Source organism: Filicampus tigris, chromosome 16 (genome assembly GCF_054856515.1).
Source record: "Filicampus tigris isolate MCC_2025a chromosome 16, RoL_Ftig_1.0, whole genome shotgun sequence".
Classification (NCBI taxonomy): Eukaryota; Metazoa; Chordata; class Actinopteri; order Syngnathiformes; family Syngnathidae; genus Filicampus; species Filicampus tigris.
In genome coordinates, this window is record NC_141232.1 from 130001 (window position 1) to 144776 (window position 14776).

General features: G+C 51.9%; 1 protein-coding gene across 7 annotated transcripts in view; it reads left to right on the plus strand.

Moving 5' to 3' along the window:
• Positions 1 to 11485, plus strand: part of LOC147133878 (transcription factor MafK-like) — a 16295-nt gene extending 4810 nt beyond the window's left edge. For 2 of the 7 annotated variants that reach the window (XM_086055507.1, XM_086055501.1), the window contains exons 3-4: positions 3202 to 3276; positions 4354 to 8834. In XM_086055507.1, coding sequence (XP_085911633.1) covers positions 3241 to 3276; positions 4354 to 4767 — 450 coding nt within the window. In that variant the 5' untranslated portion in view covers positions 3202 to 3240 and the 3' untranslated portion in view covers positions 4768 to 8834. Of the gene's footprint in view, positions 1 to 3196; positions 3277 to 4353; positions 8835 to 10112; positions 10450 to 10793; positions 10973 to 11058 lie in introns of those variants that run through there. The other 5 variants (XM_086055506.1, XM_086055505.1, XM_086055503.1 and 2 more) reach the window with 4 other exon arrangements.
• The last annotated feature ends 3291 nt before the right edge of the window (positions 11486 to 14776 follow it).

Below are 14776 nucleotides of genomic sequence, written 5' to 3' on the forward strand. Positions count from 1 at the left end.
GGCAGACACTCGACAAAACCAAAGACTCGGACTTGGACTCGGTCGGGTGTGTGATCGGGGCATCCCTAGTTTGAAGTGATAGCGTAATTGGCGACCTCGGTGTCAATGCCAGTTTGGAATCAGGAGAAATCAAGCGAATCCCAGAAGGGGAAAAAAACAAAACTGGATTTGAATGATGTCATTTGAGTTTTCTATAAGCAAAGTGAGGGACAAACTGGATGAAAAAAATCAAATAAGGGATTTGTGTGGAAAATAGGTCATTTTTCTTATGGTGGCCAAATTGCCTAGCCGTGCGGTCTGATTGGTGAAGGAGAGGACTGGATTGGGCCGGTTGACGAAACCCAGAGCGAGACTCAATCCACCGCAATCTCTCTCGTCGTATGCGCCTCGGGAGCGCTTGCGCCTATTTGGGAGAATTGATAGCCTCCGGGAAGGAACACAAACGGGAGATTTGTCCACTACAGAAAATGGCAACGCATGGAAGCAAGATCAAGCAAATGTTGAAAATTCTTTTTTTCATAGCCTGCATGGGGGCGGTGATGAAACCTCTCGCAAGGGCGAATCGCTCAGGGCCCGCCGCTCATTCTTTCAACTCCAGCGGCTTTGATGGCTTTGCGCTCGGAACTCGAAGGAGGCCCGGCGTGTGCCTCGGCGTCAGCGGCAGGCGGTCCAAATGAAAGAACCTTTCATGGTTTGTCGTTTCCTTTTGCATTGGAACGACTGTGGAGAGAGAGGAAAAGTTTGCCACCAGATTCCGCTCCCCTCTAGGAAATGAGCGTCTCTCGCGCAGACTGCGGTCTACCCAAATCACAAAGTTCCCATTGAGTACGACGACGATGAACGGAGCTCCGTGCGATGAAGACGGCGGCGAGCGGCGGCCCTCTTTGGCCGAGCAACTAAATGTACGTAGGGCATGCCGGTCGGTGGCCCCCCGTCTGGGTGCTGATAAACGAGTGCGACGGCAAGGTTTCCCCCGCGTGACGTGACGTGGCGTGGCGTGGCGTGGCGTGGCGTGGCGTCACGTCACGTCACGTCACGTCACGTCACGTCACGTCACGTCACGTCACGTCACGTCACGTCACGTCACGTCACGTCACGTCACGTCACGTCACGTCACGTCACGTCACGTCACGCAGCAGGCGGCAGTAACTCCCCGACGCCAGCCTTCATTTGGCAAGGGGGAGAGAGTCGGCGAGCAGCAGGTGGCTTCTTGCTGGTTTCCCAAGAGTCCGCTCGACGGAGCTGCAATCAAACGAAAGTGGGCCCCCGATGGCACGGGCCAGCTGAGCGGCTGCTTTCAGCCGGCGGGCTCGCTCTTTTGTCACCGGGCTCTTGGACGCGCACGAGTTGATTTGCGCCGCTGGAAGGACCACTGGCTGACTGTGAACCGCCAGTGACGATGGCCGCCTATGAGCCGTTCACGCTTTCGTTCGGAGCAGAAAATAGTCAGCGTCCTCGCAGCTGGGAAAGGCGAATCTTTTCCTCCGTTGCACTTTCTGAAAACCACGATGTCACGCCCTCAGACGGGAGCGTGAATTTTGCCTTTGACCATGTTCAAGCTGTAAACAGCAGAGGTGTTCCATTGGGTTTGCTCCTTTGCGATCGCGGCGCGCATCGGATGTCCCGTATCGACTCGTTGGCCATGCCGTGGCTGAGACGAGCGGACCGCTACGTATGTGCGCTCGCTTTTGCCAATTGCGGAGGCTGTCCCGGATGAAGCCGCGCAACGTCGGCCTAGCCGAGGCCTCCTTCTTGTCGGCCGTTGCGCTGCCCGTGGTTGTCTGTTGGGCCTCGACGCTCGCGGCGCCCCCTGCCGCGTCCAGGTGCCTTCCTCGGTTTGCGTCTCAAAATCCACACCGGATGAGATCTGTCAGTTGGTGGTCCATTGAGCGCCGGTTGGTTGCGCGAGGTGGCAGCGTTTCCCGGGACCTATTTCCCCCAAGTGGACGGGCGGCATCAGGAATGCGAGTCGCGGCGCGACCTCTGACTGTTCTGTCGCCGGCCCGTGTGATGGCGTCGTATTCAGGTCATTTTTAACAAGCGTCTGTCTCGCTCGCTCCCTATCCCTCCCGCCCTCCCGCTCCCTCTTCGGCTCTGCCGAGCAGCCCGCCTGTCGCACCCTTTCTTTTGTTGCCATGGAAATAGGCGGCCAGTCTCGGTGGCTTTGCTTCTCTTTTTTGGTCGTTGCGTGTGTGTCCTTCCGCGGCTGAGGTTCGTGCCTGCACAGGTCGACTAATCCACGAGCACGCGTCTCCTGTCTTTGGGGACTCCTGTCTTTGGGATGGTTCAAAAACATCCCAAAAACCCGCAAAAAGACCGCATTGGGACCCTCCTCCTTGACTTACATTAGTTGGTCTGCTTGGTCGCAACCGTGCCGGCGGGCAGAAATCAGTTGACGGAGGCAACGTGCTCGCTTGGCTCACAGTGGGAGGCGCCGGGGTTGGCCGACGCAGCAATTGTTTGTTGGGTGTAGCGTAAAATGTTCAAGGTCTTGTGCCAATTGATGCTTTTCACCGTTGACCCAGTTTGACACTCACTTGAACGACCCTTGGTGCTGAAAGCAACTGTCGCGACGCGGGGGTTTGCCAAGCGGTCCAAGCAAATGTCTGCTTTCCGAGGTTCTATCGAAGCCAGAACGGAGGCCGGACGCGGCCCGCACGAGAGCGACCCGCAACGCGGCAGACGGGGCGTTCCGTTCGGTGGCCGGCCCGACACTCGCGCCTCTGGGGTTGACAACGGGTTGTGTCGAAAGCACTCGTCCCCGCCGGTTCCACAATCCCGACAACAAAATGCATGGAGCAAATTTCCCCAAAGGTCGGGGTAGAATTCAGCAGCGCTGGGAGTGGGATGACAGGATTAGAATCTTAGGCCAGACATTTTGACATTGTTGGCCACGGAATGAATGGCGGTTGCGGCAATTCCCCGCCGGCCGCGCGGAGCCTGAGGTAGGCGGCGTTTCTTTTCCCGGAGTCGGGGGACAAAGCCGAGCCAGCGTTTTTGCACCTTTTGCGAGGCAGGAGCAGAGGTGAGAGCATTGCACGATGCGGCGACTCGGGCCAAGCCTCATCATGACAAAGACAAGACGACGGTGGATTATTGGTGCCGAGCGCTTTGCGGTCATCCACAAGTTGTCGCTTTTGAATCGGAGCCTTTCTGCTGCCGTTTCCCACTCGTGCGTCTGTCTTTCTTTCCGCAGACCAGCCAGCGAGCGGCGCAGGTGGACGCCGACTCGGGCGGGGCATGACGACGCCAAGCAAGGGAAGCAAGGCCTTGAAGGTACCGGGCGGCCTTTGAGCGAGCGGGCAGCGTTGCGGTCCTCCGCAGCCGGACCCTGCGCAGGCTCTTGAGCTGCTTTTGCTCCGAGCTCCGTGTATCGTCATCCTTTGGGCTGCGGGCGAAGTGGGAATTCCAGCCGTTCACGTTGTTTGGCGTCGGCGCTGTCGTTCTCATCCGCACCTGATCGCTAGCGGGCATCTGTTTTCGCCTAAGCGGAACTAGAACTACTTCCCGCCCGCTTCCGTGTCTTGAGAATCGCAGAGAAATGTCACCCTACGAGCCGCCTAACGCTGCTTCGGTCGCCCCCGAGACCCAACGCGAGCTGAGCGTTTGCGTGCGGCTGAGCGTCTCCGCCGCGTTCCAGTGTGCGACGGGACACAGCCGGCGTCCGATAGCGGCCGGCGCCGAGCGAAAACCCCCCCAAAAAGAGCAAAGGAATACAGCCGGCTTCCAATAGCTGCCGGGTTGAACGACGGTGAGTGCGTTGACTTGTTTACGGCCGGCGAACTGTCAACCAAAATAGCATTTAGCATTAGCCGGAGTGCAGAGAACACCACCGCCGGTCACCGGCTTGACTAGCGACGTTCAAACGTTCGAATTTTGTCCGCCGGAGGATCCTCACCTCCGCTCCAGGCGACCCCGCGTAGGCGCGCAGCGAACAAAAGCGAACAACAGCGAGCCAGGCACGTCTTCCGTGTCCGGTCCGAGCCCGGCGCGCTAGCGCTACAGCTGTCGAACAAACGTGCGGTACAATTCGAAGAAACAATTCAACACGCAGCGCTTCACAAAAGCAAAAAGGCACCTTTGCGTGAGCATATTTTCAAACGGAGCCCTTTGTCGATATTGCGCCCACGCCGGCGGCGGCGGGGAAAAACCCGCTGACTATCAGTCGCTCTGGCGCGCTTGTAATGTCATTGCAATGGTGCCCCCGTGACGCCACGCTTTGGGAATCCCTCGATTGGCCTCTTTTCAGTTGTTTTCATGCAGGGCCACGCCAAGTGCAAAAAAGCGGCACATTTGTAGCATGCGCAAGTCCTCCCGGCCCCCGCACTGACCACTTCCTAACCCGTGGGCCAGGTGAAACGGGAGCCGGGCGAAAATGGCACCAGCCTGACGGACGACGAGCTGGTGAGCATGTCGGTGCGCGAGCTGAACCAGCACCTGCGCGGCCTCACCAAGGAGGAGATCCTGCAGCTGAAACAGCGGCGGCGCACGCTGAAGAACCGCGGCTACGCCGCCAGCTGCCGGGTCAAGCGCGTCACGCAGAAGGAGGAGCTGGAGAAGCAGAAGGCGCAGCTGCAGCGGGAAGTGGACAAGCTGGCCGCCGAGAACGCCGGCATGAAGGCCGAGCTGGACGCGCTGCGCTCCAAGTACGAGGCGCTGCAGAGCTTTGCCAGGACTGCGGCGCGCAACCCCGTCGCCAAAGTGGCCGCCACCAGCGTCATCACCATCGTCAAGTCCAAAACGGAGGCCAGGTCCTCGTGGCCGTAGTAGCGCAAACGCCGGCTGCCGCGCTTGCTGCCGACGGCCGCGTCGCTCTCGGGACAAGTGGCGCGGCTACGCCGGGACCGCGGCGCTTCGCCTGTCTTGGAGGAGCACCTCTGAAAATCGCAACGCTTTCCCTCCATCTGGACAGGAAGCAGTCAAACCCGTCCAATAGTCAACGTTGGCTGATGAGGATGTTCGGAGATGACGACTTTTTATTTTCATTTCAAACAGTTGCCGCCAGCTGTCTTAGCAAACATGTCTGCGACGTCTTTTAGCGGCAATACCCCAAGGATGGAGAATCATAGCACACTTTCCGGTGCGCGCCACATTACTCCAATTAGCGTGTGGTGAGCGGCTGCCGGGGAGGCAGAGCGAGGGCGTCGCCACTCGGCGAGCCGCTTCTACCCCCGCCGGCGGAGCGACGGCTGCCCGTAAAGACGACACGCTTTTGGCTTCCTTGAGCACACCGCCTACGCTTGCCGATTAGCGTGCGCGGCCGCCAACCTCATTGGCATTCGATCCGCCGCGTCTGTAGCACGCCGATCGGAAGCTAACACTTACAATCCGGCTGAAATACGAAATACGGCGCCGCTTGCTATCGTCTCTGGCAGGGAAAATAGCAAATCTTCTCCCAGCCTCGCTTTCAAGTCACGCGTGGAGAATCTCGAGCGTGCTCGTCAGGTCAACGCGGCGCCGAGGGGGGCGGGGATGTCGAGCGGCCGACTCGCGACGCGCGTTTCCACGAATGGCTGGCGGTGCCTTGACATACGAGCGACTCCCTCGCGTCTCACCTCGCGTCACCGTGAGAAGCCGCGTGGCAAATAGTGAGCAATTTGTCCGAAAAGAGGCTCCCAGCTGTTGAACGCCACTCCCGCTTGCGGTTTACGGTCAAATTACACAAAGACAGTGAGGCGTCCATCCATTTCAATCGGAAAAGGCCATTTCATATCCAGTGCTTTGAGTTACCGTCGCTTCACCTTCACGGAAGGGAACCAATTCAGCTCGGGTAGCTTGGCGGACAACAACAAAAATCGGCCCTTTGCTGGCTGGCCAGACACTGCGACCAGTCGTTGTATCCAAACAATCACTTATGTCCGCTTTCAAGAAACAACTCCAGAATCGAATCGCAAGCATCAATTCACGTGCCTGGAATCTTAGCGTTCTTTTCTGCTCGTCGCCCCGCGACAGCATTTAACACAACTAGTCGTATGACCGCCGGATGCGATAATATGTGTATGCGCTGAAAACACAATGAAAAGAAAAGACAAGGGGGGGGCTGTAAAAAAAAAAAAAAATACTGTATGCTGAAGTTGAGCTTGTTTACCTTTATAGGGCCGTCAGATGTTGTGGGAACAAAATGTATGTGGACAACAAAAAAAGTCTGTGACTGTTCGACGCCTACCCCCCGCCCCGCCCCGCCCCGCCCCATGATCTTTTCCAATTGTACCGAAAGTGGCTTACTATTGAAGTCTGCTAGCTTTTTTCTCATGAGTGCAGGCGCGTCGTAGTGCGTGGTAGCGCGTGACGTGACATGTTGTTTTTGCCGGTGTGTTTGGCGGTGTCCATGTGAACGCCGTGCTGTTTTCAAGCGCGAACGGCGCGCTGCTTTCAAGCGCGAACGCCGCGCCGTTTTCAAGCGTGAACGCCGCGCCGTTTTCAAGCGTGAACGCCGTGCCGTTTTCAAGCGTGAACGCCGTGCTGTTTTCAATCCAGTCCGTAGAGCTCAACTTGGGTGGTCAGCTTGTCGCAGTGGCATCGGTGCTTAACCTCCTCTTGTTTCCGCCTCCTCCTCCAGCTTTTGCGGTTTTGACTTCCAAAAGCACATCATAATTGGGGCGTGGCTTACTCATCTGAGGGTAACGGTGTTCATTTTTAGCCTATGAAAATGGCCCCCCCCCAAACAAGTGGGAGCTTTTATTCCCAAAAAGCATCCTCCCTCTTTGTCGTGAGCTCCTGCAACACAACGCGCCTCTGCATTATGTTTGAAGCTTTCATTCTGTCCTCTGGATGTAGCCTGGGTGGCACACTTTGAGAATGCCTGGACCTAAGCCCTGAATCGACTGGATCGAAACGTGCCGTCATCTTGCGAGCTGACTCCAGACTGGAACGGGCCCAAATGAAGCCCTTTCCAATGGCATTTGCTCACCACGTAGCGCTAACTGTAGCTACTCAAATGAAAATGCTGTGTTTTTTCTTTTCAATTTTATTCAGGGTATTGATTGATTGATTGATTGATTGACTCTTGGGGACGAGGCTTTGTGTGCACTCGGCTTGTTTAGCTCAGGACAAACCAGTTTGACGATGAACCAGAACGCAGCAACAAACGTGTGAGGAGAAGCAAGGAGGCGGCTCTCATTCCTTTTTTTGTTTTGTGCCGGCTTTTGACCGCGGATTGGAACCAACAATTTCAAGGGATCCATAGACTGCTGACCGGTTCTCAAAGTATATATTTCTTAGATGTATAGTTTGCTTTTGGATTTCAAGCAAACTCTTCAGAAATTTAAATTCGCCCCCCCCCCCCCCCCATCCCCATTTACAATTTTAAAAACAACTAGTTTGCAAGTATTATGACATACAATTTAAATTTTTATTCTCGTATTGTTTGGACTCTCTCCAGAAGATATCTAACTTCAATCTTGTACCACAGAGGATTTTTTTTTTTACTTTGCTGTATTTCCCCCAAAGATGATCAAAATCATGTTACACAGTTTATTCTTGAAAAAGGCTGTTTGTTGCCATTTTTTCTTCGCCCCCCCCCTAAAAAAACAACAATATCCATTAGTGCTTATCCCCCTGTAATATTCAATACGTGTTATTTAGCCACATAAATAAAGTTCCGTTTGATACACGGAGGGAGAAAAGTAGTCTTTTCCTGCAATGTTACGGCTTTTGAGTGGAATTTGGAGGAATTTGCTGGACGCAGTACCACTGCCCGCCCTTCCACAAACTCAGAAAACGGTGGCGTGTATTAAAACATTAGTTTCTCATATAATCTTTCTCTGTTGAAGTGAATGGACGCGCAATTGATCCGTTCCAGGCCCCCAGAAATCCACCATTTTTACATGTTCTTCATATTGCCAAAAAAGATATATTATATTACATGACATTACATTCGACGTATATATCTTTCCACTACAAGTAAACCAATGTAAATCGATGGTGGCCGGAAGTTGCCAAGTGTCTACCGGCGCCAAATTGAGGCTCACTTATCTTCGGGCAGCACTGTAGAAGTATACTTATTACATTGACACGCTGACTTTGGTCTGGTCCTCAGCTGATGCTTTTGAATGATTCAATTCAAATATGTTGCACACAAAATTCTACCCAAACAAATGTTGAGATAACGAGCTTTTAGAAATCAAAGGCAAATGATTTGAACTTTTCAACAACTGAAGTGTACTTGGGCAGTGAGTGTTTTGCATACCACTAGAGGGAGCCACACTTTGAGAATGCCTGCAGTCGAGTACAGTATGTGGCAAATGTCTCATGGGCCACTTGCCATATCTTTTTGTCGTTGTTGCCGTATAGTTTTTGTGCGTTTGTTTGTGTATTGTGTGCGTTTGGACAAGCGAGGTTCCTGTGCTGCTATAGCTCGTCGGCAACACCCGCCACAGTGTTTTGTATACGTTGCGACATTTTGGAACACTGAGCCGTTATTTTCATGTGGCTGTTAAAAAAAAAGAGGAATGGGAGAGAATAAACAGCAGCGCTCTCTCTTCGTAATCTTTGTATACAATCGACTGTGTTATTTTTTTTTTTTCTCCTCGCGGCCCCTGTGCTTCCATGTTTCACAAAAGTGAGTAATACAAATGTTATACATTTTTTTTCTCTATGGGTTGGAATAAAATACTGCAGTACTTTGTATGAGAACATGTGAATTGTAACTATTTATAAATTACATCAGGATTGTACCCTTTGCAACCTGTAGATAAGTCCCGTATGCATTGACATATACAATGTGGATTTAAACGTGAGGTGTCCTAGGTTATTGGTGTATATATCGTATGTTTGTTGATACAGCTTCCTTTATTTTCTATAAGATCAATAAAATGTTTGAGGGGAAAAATGGACATTTCCGTCTTGCTTTTGTCATACTGCAGCTGACCCACTTGGCGAATTTGTAGGATGGCGCCATCATTTTCCGTGGCATCTATTTTATTTTATTTTTTATTTTTTTTGTGCTCCTTCCATGATCCAAAAAAAGCCGCCGGGCGACCCACTTTAGCGAACCTCCGCGGACGCGTTTCTGGCGAGAAAACGCGAGAGTCATGAAGGATGTCTAGGTGTGCTTGTCCTAGATTAGGTGCGCCGGTGACTTCGTTATCGCTGCGCACCCCCGTGGGGCTGCAGGTACAAGTGTGTCCCGCCCTCCCTTCTACGCTTTGCCTTGCCAAACCATGCACAGAGATAGATGCCCCCCAAAAAACTGTCTTGTAGAATTCCAAACCTGCTCGAAAGTCGTACGAAGAACACATTCTATTAAATAGAGGAATAAAAGGAGAAAAATAAAAGAGAATTTCACGCAAAGGAAAGCTGTACATGTATTTTTGCAACAATAAAATCGTACTCTAGTAGGAAAAGGCTTCAACTGTACATGAAAAAAATATTGCTGTAACATTTAAACAATGACAGTGATTGATGCGTCCGACTGGCTTCAAGTGAGAGCTGCGGTCTTGAGAGGAGCACATTGTTCATCTTTTGCTTCCTGCCTTCCTGGCCGGCCCACTTCTCGCCTGCCTGCCTGCATGGCCCACTTCTCCAACTGGGGCCGCGGTGCGCAAGTGGAAGTCTTCAAGGACGGGCCTGCTCGGGTTCGAATATAGGCGGCGTTCGGAAAGTGACGGGGGATGAGCGCGCTCGGCTTCTCACTCTGAGTAGCGCACGGGCGTCACAGTGAATTTACCAACGTGCCCTGATTAAAAGTGGTGTCAATTTTTCAAATGTTTCCTTATTAATTAAGTTTCAGTCTTCGAACCATTCCTTACCGAGCGCCCCTCACAATTGACAAGATGTCTATTGTGGATCATTTCCGCCATCTGCTGGCATTAAAGTGTAACTGCTACGGTCCCAGTTTTATTTTAATTTTTTAATTTTTTGTATTTGTTCAGACCTTGTAACACTTTCAGCGTCTTACATTTTATCCGTTCCGTTTTTACTAAAGTGCATTGAGATCATTGTTGTTTTATTTGATTTTGACTTTCTATATGACTTTTTACTCACTGAGTCGAAGAGCCCTTGGGGTAGTTCCCCTGTCTGGCATGAACCTTTGCATCATTCAATGAAATGCAATGTACGAAGTAGATATTCATATCGTTAACATAACTTAATGATTTCCTTTTGGTGGTAAGGTAGCCGGTCACGTGACCAGCGCAGAGCCAGCGCCAGGATGTAACACGGTGTTTCCGGTCCATTTTCTTCCACGACTTGGCGTAGCTATCGGGGGATTGGATGGGGGCTGCGTTGACGCAGCCGAACCACGACCTGCCGTCGCCCAGTCCCCCGGCTTTTAAACATGCTGACAAAGGGACGCCACCAGAACCACCGGTATCGCCGCCGCCGCCGCCGCCGCCGCCGCCGCCGCCGCCTCCCCCCACAGCAGGTGAGCAAGGACGGCTCGGCATCCGGAGCTCCGGCGGGCAGCCCGGAGAAGAGGAGCCGAAAGGTCCGCGTGCGGTGCGATGGATGGTGAGTACCGGCCCGCTAGTATCGGTGGGGAGGGGTTCGGGGGATTGGCACTCCCGGGCCGGGGCCTGCTGCTATCGACTAATTGGGCCGCTGCATTAGGTGCACCTGCAAACTGTTGTTACAGTGCCACTATGGGCGGCAAGCTCTTGCAGGAAATCCATTGACCAAAGGAAGGCTATTTTCGCTATAACTCGAGTTCCTGTAGTTTCATTTTGTTTTTGTTGCATTGAATTGCCGAAAACGTTTTCCAAATGTAGTTGTCCGTCCACTTTTGCGCAAGCGCAGCGTAAGCTGGGCGAGCAACTGCCTTTGCTGCTTGCCCACCAGCTGCCGCTTGCCCGCAGGATCCCTTTGAGCAAGTCTGCGAGGAGTACAAGCTGGCCCTGGGTGAGCATGAGCGCCGCCTGCTGGCCGACTTCTGCCACGGCAGCAGCACGGAGGCCCTCCTGCTGGAGCTGCACGACTTGCTGGTGCTGGATCTGAAGAACCCCGAGGCGCCAGATGAGCGCAAGCCAGTCTGGAGGTACTTTCCAAAAGTACTTTCTCTGTCTGTTTCCTGCTGCGAGTGACGTGCCGCTTCTCGCCCGTACTGTGTTTGTCTCTTCGCAGCCTGATTTGGATTTTGGACCCTTCACTGGAGCGCAAGTACCCGGGCTTCCCGCAGGACATCTGCCTTTCTCATAGTGTGGAAACCTGGAAGTTCATCAACGCCATCAAGCAAGAGCGTATTCGCAGGCAAACTGGATAATGGAGGAGCCGCTTGTGCCTTGCTTGTCTTTTTGTTTCTTGGTAACCGTTCCCTATCTGCGTACTGTCGAATCGCGTTTGCACTCCACGCCGCAGCCGAACCTCCCCAAAAGGCAAAGACAATCCGTGGTTGCTGCTTGACTTGTATTGCACTGGTCACGTTTCTCCAATTTGCACGCGCCTTGTCTGCGCTGTGAAACCATTTGACAGCAGACTATATAATCCCTTTTGCCATGAAGCATAATGACCAGCTTTACGCCAATAAAATGACTCGTCGACGTCGGCACTATTTTGTTTGATCATTTGTCGCGCTCACGCGGGGCTCCGGCAGGCTACTGTATTTTATTGTATTTATTTATTTATTTTATGCCACCGTCATGACCAACATTCAATTACCGTAGCGACATCGCCCTCGTTAAACATCTAAAGCAAGAGCAAGTCCGTCCCTAAAAAGTATATTGAATATTAGTGAAAGCATTGTGACCTCAAAAACATGCAACTTTGGAAGTCCTACGGCATTTCGGGCTAGTTAGGCTTCAGTGGCCTTCCGACTATGTGGGTCCCCTGTCAGGGTTCCTTCTGCCCCCAAACAATTTTGAGAAGGCCTGACGGCAATGTCACTCTCCACCTTGACCTTTGACCTCCACCCTTCCCTCTCATCCTACCCCCCAGCACAAATACACAACAGCTTCTCCGGCTGCACTTGATAATATTTATCCTCTTTTAATTCCACAGATTGCGGAGGAGTTACGCAGACAGCGGCAGGCGGACAAACCAGAGCGAGCTCTGGCCCCCCGAGACGATTCATATTCTCTTTGAGCCCGTGCGGGATGAAAACGCGCAACGTGGGCCATTAAGAGCTCCAACGAGACCTAGAAACAGCCGCATGTATATTTATCCGCACAGCGAAGCGGGAAACTGGCCACAGTATTCGATCGCTGTTGTGAGGTTTGACTCACCGTTGAAATGATTGAATCTCGGCGAGTGACGTCATTAGAAGGGATCGATTAGATTAGAAGGACGCCGCGTCTGCGAGTTCTGTCGGAATGGGATGGCGAGTGAGTGAGTGAGTGAGCGAGTGAGCGAGTGAGCGAGTGAGTGAGTGAGTGAGTGAGCGAGCGAGCGATCGAGCGAGCGAAGTGAGCGAGTGAGTGAGTGAGCGAGCGAGCGAGCGAGCGAATCCTGACTGTGCCGTGACGCCGATTTGAAAGAATGGCAAGGAGCTATCGCGAGCGCCGGCAGCGCGGTCGCCCTCCCGCTGAACAGGCACGTCTGACAGCGCCTCGGCTCCCCTGGCTCATATTCCACGGAGCCATGAACAAACAGCAGAACGAATCGCAGTGGGCCGAGCGAGACGCGGAAGAGGTTGTCGACGCCAACGCGGTCCGCTGAGCGACTATTTGCTCGGCTGTCGAGAGGCGATGACGGCTCGACGGGAAGCCGTCCGAGTTGGCGTGTTTGGCCGAGCCGCTGGCGTACGGCGTGTCAGCATCCGGAAGGCGGCCGACAAATCTCAGAGGGAGGAAGCTGCGAATGCCCGCCTTCTGTTTTAGCTCAATCTGTCAACACTGCAGCTCGTCAGCGCCCCGTTATAAGGAAGGGATATGGCAGCTCCATTCTGTCAGTAAATGAACGCAACAGACCCCGTCACAGATAAAAGAAAGAAAAACAACCCCGGCAACGCATCAGCACCTTGCTTGTACGTAGCGTGTACACAGTCATTAACCAATGTTGCATCAAGCGCTGCATTCAGTAGTTGATTTATTCATCACAAGCAAAGCACCTTCACATGGGCTCAGCAGTTGTACAAAGCATAAGCAGTTGTATTAGCATACTAGCTAGCCTGCTAAGAAGAACCGGCTCGTGAATTAGTGGAATGGATGTCGAGGAAGTCCGCCGCATATTTGATTCACTTTTCACCGATTCTGTGATTTTGTGTGCTGTGCTGTGTGAAAAGGCCCTCAACTTGCATGAGATGATATCTTGCTCTCTTGGATTTCAGCAGCTTGACTGGCAGCTCTTCAAAGCGAGAGCTATGTCAGCCACCTTTGCCTCTCCTGCAGTACCCCCTTGGATCTGTCGATGGCAGTCTGGCGCCATGGAGCGCAAGCGGTCCCAAGCGTTGGTCGCTACGTTGGACACGCAGACAGGAAGGCAGCCGCGCATGCGCGCCTCTTCTCCAGCTGCAGGGGACACGCTGCATGCCACCCGTGCACACGCACGCGACAGACTCTGGTTTTAACATCTGATGCAGTTTGGGGGGGCCAGTCCAAGCCTTTTCCCAAAGCCATTTGCTGTCAGCGCCGAGCCCCAAATTGCGCATTTGGTGCATTCTGTCAAGAACGAAAAGCTCCTTTCTTCGGAGGCCGCTCGTCAGGACCCAAGTGGGCGCCCGCAAACAATCACTCAGGACCTTCATGCTTTTGACAGGTATACTTACTGTAGACGGACAAAAGTTGACCGATTTCTGTGCTTCTTATTTCGCACTGATTTTTTAAAATGGATTATTTTTGACAGCTGATTAATTTCTTCTTTCCAGACTCTTATTTTTTCATTTCTTTTATTCTTGACTCCAAATTTGACCGAGTTCACAAATATTTGTTTCCCATTTTATTTTTTTAGCTGTGTACTATTCACAGATTGCATACGTTTCCTTATTAGAGGGTTTTTTCTTTTCTTTAGAGGTTCACTCATGTTTTGACAGTTATGTTATGTATTTATTTATTCTCACTGAGCCTCCTTCCCCTCCAATAAGATTTCTTTTGGAAGGTTTGTGTCACAGTCCGTCTTTTGAGTTTGGTTTTGGACTTGAGTTTCCTGTGTTCCTTTGTCCGTCTCTCGTCAAGTTATTGAGGGCACTTGTGCTTGTCATGCGGGTCCCTGGTGTTAGCCAATCAGCTCCCTCCTACCCGCTGTGTCTTGTCCAGGTGTTCCTCGTTGTATCGTCAACTTGTCTGTATTTAGTTCCCCGCTTGTCTTCAGTCCTTGTTGGTTGGTTTGGTTGGTTTGTCATTTGTCAAAGTTAAGTCCTAGTCCTCGTACTTAGTGATGGGTTGACGATACCTCATGGAGTGTATTGACACAGTACATGACCTGTGTTAACGCTGTATTGATACTGTGTTGGTCAGTCAACACTGACCTCTGCTGTTCATCCAAAATCATTGCTTGTCACGTTATGTAAAAAAGGATAAACTTGCATGCTGACCCAACATTAGCTTGTCAAATAATAACAAATATTTATTCAATTGCTAGATTTGTAATGAAATGTGATCTTTCTATATTGTATTTGCTCCATTTGTTTGCTGAGTGAAGTTGCTGTTGAGAAGAGTTCAAAATCTGCTTGTTTGTGTAAAGGCTCAAATGAGCATGTAATACATAACAAATGTATCGAATAAAATTGAGAGATAAGTCAAGTCAAGTCAAATTGATTTATATAGCCCTTCATCACAGGAAAGTCTCAAAGGGCTTCACATATGCACCAGATCGTATACACGACATCCCCTGATCTTAACCCCCAGGAGGGCAAGGAAAAACTAAAAAAAAAACCATCTGGGGAAAAGTGAGACACCTTGAGAAGGGA